The following is a 6,905-nucleotide window of genomic DNA, read 5'->3' as shown; positions in this document are numbered from 1 at the left end:
TTCTCCAGCAAAAATACAGTCAGTGGAGGATGGTTAAGATTATAGGCGCCTAAAATCCATCCCAGTTGTTTGTAGAAATTCTCTATTCTGACCATGAACTCTGGTGTCAGTGTACGCAGCGGATAAACTGGTCCGTCCCTCCGAGGCAGGAGGCAGCAGCTAACGGGGCAGCCGGGAAGCGCAGGCGCCCGACTGATTTCAGGATTCGCCCGTTTCAACCACTTCCGCCCCAACAAACACCCCCAGCCTTTGGCCTTAAAGGGACAGAGCGAGAAGTCTTACAACGCCAGGTTGATCTGGAATCACTAGCTTTCGGAGCACAGCTCCTTTCATCAGTTCTTCATTGAAAACCACTCCCCAAGTGGCGTTCATAAACCAAAACACGACGATCGCTGGCGGCCTGAGCGATGACAACCTCTCCCCACTGGTGGATAAGGTGTGTGGCCACCTGGAGTGGCCACGTCCCGATTACAAAATCATAGAATTTACAGTGCAGAAGGAGGCCATTCGGCCCATCGAGTCTGCACCGGCTCTTGGAAAGAGCACCCTACCCAAGGTCAACACCTCCACCCTATCCCCACAACCCAGTAACCCCACCCAACACGAAGGGCAATTTTGGACACTACGGGCAATTTAGCATGGCCAATCCACCCAATCTGCACATCTTTGGACTGTGGGAGGAAACCGGAGCACCCGGAGGAAACCCACGCACACACGGGGAGGACGTGCAGACTCCGCACAGACAGTGGCCCAAGCCGGAATCGAACCTGGGACCCTGGAGCTGTGAAGCGATTGTGCTATCCACAATGCTACCGTGCTGCCCCTAAATGGACACTTGCAGAGAATGCTGGGGAAAATGGACAATGCTGAGAAAGCAAGCCGGTGCAAGGTTTGTCTGTGGGTTGGAGTTTGCAGCTCCCAGACAAGACCGATACTGCAAAGCCATTCGCATACTCATGAGCCACCTCCGGGGACAAAAGGTTAGGGTGGATTGGCCATGATAAATTGCCCTTAGTTTCCAAAATTGCCCTTGGTGTTGGGTGGGGTTACTGGGTTATGGGGAGAGGGTGGAGGTGTTGACCTTGGGTTGGGTGCTCTTTCCAAGAGCCGGTGCAGACTCGATGGGCCGAATGGCCTCCTTCTGCACTGTAAATTCTATGAAAGTCAACACACGCTACGAGATAGACGCTCCTAGCTACTATTCCTGTACCGGCCTCCCCGAACAGGCGCCAGAATGTGGTGACTAGGGGCTTTTCACAGTACCTTCATTGAAACCTGCTCGTGACAATAAGCGATTTTCATTTTTTTCATTTCATACAAGTTGGATCCCAGCAGCCTCAGAACCGAACAACGGCCATTGTTCCTCTGACTGAGTGGGCGCCCGAAGCTAAGTATAGGCTTTAGTAGCAGAGATAGTTTAGTTGGTAGAGTTTTGTGCATGAGTAATAATTGACTGTGTGTGTAAATAAATGAGCATTGATTTCGAACTTCCTAACTGGTGTATCGAGTCTTTGATCAGTATTGGGTTTTGAACCTTGTGGCGGTATCGAAAAGACACCTGGCGACTCTTGAGCAAACGTAATTAGAATTAAGGAAGGCGACCATGTTAACCGCCATAAACAGAGCCAATTAAAGAGGGAACACAACGAGCAACAGATGGTGGCGCCAGCAGTGGTGGGAGGTTGTCATTACACGGACGTGTTTACATGAGAATTTCCCATTGGGATTTTTTTTTTTTTTTTAGAACAGTACAGCACAGAACAGGCCCTTCGGCCCTCAATGTTGTGCCGAGCCATGATCACCCTACTCAAACCCACGTATCCACCCTATACCCGTAACCCAACAACCCCCCCTTAACCTTACTTTTATTAGGACACTACGGGCAATTTAGCATGGCCAATCCACCTAACCCGCACATCTTTGGACTGTGGGAGGAAACTGGAGCACCCGGAGGAAACCCACGCAGACACGGGGAGGATGTGCAGACTCCACACAGACAGTGACCCAGCCGGGAATCGAACCTGGGACCCTGGAGCTGTGAAGCATTTATGCTAACCACCATGCTACCTGACCGGTATAATTGATGAGGGCACAACAGAAAGAGATGAAGCGACGAAACTGGGATAATGGTAAAGCCACTCACCGTCTTGCTTACTTTTATGGCTTCTTAATTCTTCCGATTTGTGAAAGTCGATGCTGGCGTAAGTGTTCAAGGCAGCGCTGCCATTCGCTTGGGTGCAAAGTCTTGCCTGGGAGGCCGCCCCTCCCACGCAGCCTCTGTCGGCGCTGAGGTCCAAGTCAATGTAGTTCAGGCCGTTCTCGAAGCCGATCGACATGTGGCGTGACATTCCCGAGCCTGGCTCCTCCTTTCCTCCGCCGCCGCCGACGTTCTCACCTTTGAACCAGCCGCTCTGCAGGGAGTCGGATCCACGGCGCATCGCGGGGTCAACCGAGGGCACAGCGGGCACGGGGCCGGTCGGCGGGGTGAGGAGGGTCTCGGAGCAGTGACGGCGGCGCCCCCCACCCTGGGGGACTACCCGGGCACCTGGGCGGGGATCGGGACTGGGGCCGGGCCAGGCCGCACCCAGGCGGTGGGCACCCTCGCCACCCGGGACGGGGCTGCCCGCCCTGCACTGGGCCCGGGGTGGGGCGTTGGCGAAGCCGGAGGCCGGGCCGAAGCCCACGTTGACGTAGTTGGCGGCTGCCACAGGAGGGCGCTGGAGCCCGCCCGCGCAGGAGGCAGGCCTGGCCAGCGGGCCAGGCACCCGCCGCGACTCGCACCGGAACTCTATGGTGACGTACTCCCCGGGGCTGTGGGGCTCCGAGGGGGCGGGGGTCTCCCTCCTCCGCGGCAGGGTGCTGGCCCTCGCCGTGTCCAGGTAGAGGGCAGCAGGCCGGGGGACACCACCTCTCCTCCCGGGCCTGGACGGGGTCTGGGACCCCGGAGGGGGCTGGACAATATCGGTATCCCCCAGGCCGTCGCTGCTGGTGGTGGAGGAGGAGGAGGAGGTGGAGCAGGAAAGCTGCCCCGAGGAGGGGGCCGGCTGCTTGTAGGAGCGGGGCAGGGAGCGGTAGCGATGGGAGGGGGAGCCGGCCGCCCCGGCCTCCTCCCCGCAGTGTGGGCCGGGGTGGGGGTGTCGGCTGCTGGGGGGCGTGCTGGAGGCCGACCGGCTGGCGGGGGACATGTTCATGTAGTCGCTGCTGCCCGCCGGCCACTTGGAGCTCCCTGGCTGGGTCCAGCCGTCGGGCGAGCAGCTCCTGCTGGGGGACATGAGCATGTAGCCCGCCCTGGGGGGGTCCTCGCCCGGCGGGTTGTCAATCTGCTGGGGTGCCGAGCTGCCCTTGGGGGTCATGGCCATGTAATCAGTCCCGGGGGCCAGTGCCGTGCCGGGCAGCATGGACACATAGTTATCGCCCGCCCCTTCCTTCCGGGCTCTCTCGGCGGGGTCAGGGGGCCGCCGCGGGTCTGGCCGGCCCTCGGCCTTGCCCATGCCCCTCCCCGCCACCCCCCCCTCCTGCCCCCCAGGGGCCGGCCAGCCCATGGCGATGTAGTCGCGGCCAGGCTGGCGGCCGTCCGGCGCGGGTAGCGGGCCGCAGGAGCCGAGGCTGGAGCCGTACTGCTCCCCCTCGCCATCGGAGGAGGAGGAGGAGGAGGGGACGGAGGAGGAGGAGAAGGGGACGGAGGAGGAGGAGGAGGAGGGGACGGAGGAGGAGGAGAAGGGGACGGAGGAGGAGGAGGAGGAGGAGAAGGGGAACGCCCGGTCGGCGGGCGAGCCCAGTGCCGGCGGCGGGCAGGCGTGCCCGCTGGAGGAGAGGCTGCCCGGGCCGGGGGAGCAGGGCGGGCGGCGGGCAACGGGGGTCGACCTCGTCTGGGCCAACGGCGGGTGGGGTTTGGTCAGCCCGGGGGAGGGGCTGGAAGGCACCTCGTCGGCAGGGGCGGGGCGGGGAGCGGGGATGGCGGCGCCCCCGTCACTGGCCGTCCGCGACCTGGCGAAGCTGAGCCGTTGACCGGGCGAGGTGGGGCCGCCCCTCCTGGCGGAGAAGCCCAGCTGGCTGGGCGGCGGGTTTGCCAGGTGATGGCGTCGCAGCGGCACGGAGATGGGGTTGGAGCTAGACGACTGGCTCTTGCCCCTCAGCCGGACCTCCTCGCTCATGGCCCGCATGGCCTCCAGGATGGTCTCGTGCATGTTCTGGGCCACCGCCGGGTCCTCCACCTGCATCCAGAACTCCCCGGGCCCCGTCACCGCCGAGCGGCCCACCTCCACAAAGAAGAAGTTCTCCGAGTGCCCACAACGCCGGATGTTCATCAGCTGAAGCACCACAGCCGCCGAGTCCGGGTTGAGCTTCACCAGGTCGATGGTTTTGTCCGTCAGGCACAGCCGGTAGGTTCCGCTCATGTTCCGCGATTGGCCCAGGCCGCGGGGTCGAAGGTTGACCTGCCAGACCTTGAAATGTGGATCAGGCACCGTGGTGTAACCGGACTCCGCATTTTCCCACCTGCACTTCGCCTGGAGTAAAAGAAAAACAACAGAGAATGAATGCTCCTTCGGGGATGACTTAATCGCTGCCCTACAGAGTGTTGACAAGCAGGAACACCTTTCCTAAATTTACCGCATCAAAATCTCCAGAGTCCGGAACCCTCCCGCTAGACTCGCTCTCGTTTGACTCTGGGTTTGCTCGCTAACCCCTCACCGCCTCTGTCTACCTCGAAGGACGGTCACTGACAACACGGGACGATCTGTTACTCAAACCCGTCTTTACCTTTAGAACATAGAACGGTACAGCACAGAACAGGCCCTTCGGCCCTCGATGTTGTGCCGAGCAATGATCACCCTACTCAAGCCCACGTATCCACCCTATACCCGTAACCCAACAACCCCCCTTAACCTTACTTTTTTTAGGACACTACGGGCAATTTATCATGGCCAATCCACCCAACCTGCACATCTTTGGACTGTGGGAGGAAACCGGAGCACCCGGAGGAAACCCACGCACACACGGGGAGGACGTTTGTTAAAGTCTCTCTCTCTCTCTCTCTCCAAATCTTTCAATCGAACAGTTTTTGTGACATCTGGCTTTCGCAATCCAAAAGGACACCAAAAGGGGAGAGGAACGTGATCCGAGTGTCAAGCCATCCATTTTGTCAGATGGGCTGATCAGTGGCAACTGCAGTTCAATCCGGAGAAGTGAGAGGAGATGGGATTGGGCAGGACAAACAAGGCGAGGGGAATACAGGATAAACGGCAGGACCCTGGGAAGTACCGAGGATCAGAGGGATCTTGGTGTGCATGTACACCCGTCCCTTAAGGTAGCACAGCAGGCGGACACAGTGGTTCAGAAGGCCTGTGGTCTACTTGCCTTTATTAGCCGAGGCAGAGAGTTTAAGAGCAGGGAGGTGATGCAGGAACTGTATAAAACGCTGGTTAGGCCACAGCGAGAGTATTGTGGGCAGTTCTGGAATCCACATTATAGGAGGGATGTGATAGCCACTGGGAAGGGAGCAGAGGGGATTTACCAGGATGTTGCCTGGGCTGGAGAGTTTTAGCCATGAAGAGAGATCGGATAGACTGGGATTGTTTTCCCTGGAGCGGAGGAGGCTGAGGGGGGGGAACGTGATTGAGATGGAGGGGCACAGATAGAGTAGACGGGGAGAAACCTTTCCCCTTGGAGGAGGGATCAATGACCAGGGGGCAGAGATTTAAGGTGAGGGGCAGGAGGTTTAGAGGGGATGGGAGGAAAACCTTTTCCCCCAGAGGGGGGGGGGGGGGAGTCTGGAACTCGCTGCCTGAAAGGAGGGTGGGGGCAGAAACCCTCAGAAGGTTTCAGAAGGATTTAGATGTAGTTGGGCAGCACGGTAGCACAGTGGTTAGCACTGTGGCTTCACAGCTCCAGGGTCCCAGGTTCAATCCCCGGCTTGGGTCACTGTCTGTGCGGAGTCTGCACGTTCTCCCCCCGTGTCTGCGTGGGTTTCCTCCGGGCGCTCCGGTTTCCTCCCACAAGTCCCGAAAGACGTGCTTGTCAGGTGAGTTGGACATTCTGAATTCTCCCTCTGTGTACCCGAACAGGGGCCGGAATGTGGCGACTAGGGGCTTTTCACAGTAACTTCATTGCTGTGTTAATGTCAGCCTACTTGTGACAATAAAGGTTATTATTACATTCTCCCCGTGTCTGCGTGGGTTTCCCCCCCCGCAACCCAAAGACGCGCAGGGTAGGTGGATCGGCCGCGCTAAATTGCCCCTTAATTGGAAAAAAAAAAATTGGGTTCTCTCAATTTTTTTTAAAAAGAAAGTATTTAGATGCGCAATTGCGATCCCAGGGCAGACAAGGCTATGGGGTCGAGTGCTGGGAAAGTGGGATTAGAACAGTTAGCCGGTTGTTTTTTGACTGGGGCAGAATCGATGGGCCAAAGGGCCTTTCCTGCGTTGAAGATCGCTACGTCTCTGGAAGCCGTGTCGCACATGGAGGAGGCCATTCTGCGCCTTGCGCCAGTGCTGGCGTGCAGAAAGGGCTCTGAAATTAGCACACCCCCCCCCCCCCCCCACCTTCTGTTTTCCCTGTATCCTTCAAATTCCACCCCCCCCACCCCACACTCATAGAACATAGAACAGTACAGCACAGAACAGGCCCTTCGGCCCTCGATGTTGTGCCGAGCAATGATCACCCTACTCAAACTCACGTATCCACCCTATACCCGTAACCCAACAACCCCCCCCTTAACCTTACTTTTATTAGGACACTACGGGCAATTTAGCATGGCCAATCCACCTAACCCGCACATCTTTGGACTGTGGGAGGAAACCGGAGCACCCGGAGGAAACCCACGCAGACACGGGGAGGACGTGCAGTCTGTGGGTCAGAAAGTCAAGGATCCAGTTACAGAGGGAGGAGCCAAGTCCTAGGTTTTG

At 58.6% G+C, this 6,905-nt stretch overlaps 1 protein-coding gene across 1 annotated transcript in view; it reads right to left on the bottom strand.

Annotated features, from left to right (window-relative positions):
- Positions 1-2,063: 2,063 nt before the first annotated feature.
- The window catches only part of LOC119958275 (insulin receptor substrate 1-B-like), an 11,774-nt gene continuing 6,932 nt past the window's right edge, over positions 2,064-6,905 (bottom strand). The window contains exons 3-5 of the mRNA XM_038786706.1: positions 4,762-4,807; positions 3,686-4,508; positions 2,064-3,433 (exon numbers count right to left, since the gene is read on the bottom strand). Of these exons, the coding sequence (XP_038642634.1) occupies positions 2,064-3,433; positions 3,686-4,508; positions 4,762-4,807 (2,239 nt within the window). The remainder of the gene's footprint in view (positions 3,434-3,685; positions 4,509-4,761; positions 4,808-6,905) is intronic.

This window comes from Scyliorhinus canicula, chromosome 29, assembly GCF_902713615.1.
Source record: "Scyliorhinus canicula chromosome 29, sScyCan1.1, whole genome shotgun sequence".
NCBI classification, from domain to species: domain Eukaryota; kingdom Metazoa; phylum Chordata; class Chondrichthyes; order Carcharhiniformes; family Scyliorhinidae; genus Scyliorhinus; species Scyliorhinus canicula.
The sequence above is the reverse complement of the archived record's forward strand: the minus strand, read 5'-3'. Positions and strand labels throughout refer to the sequence as shown.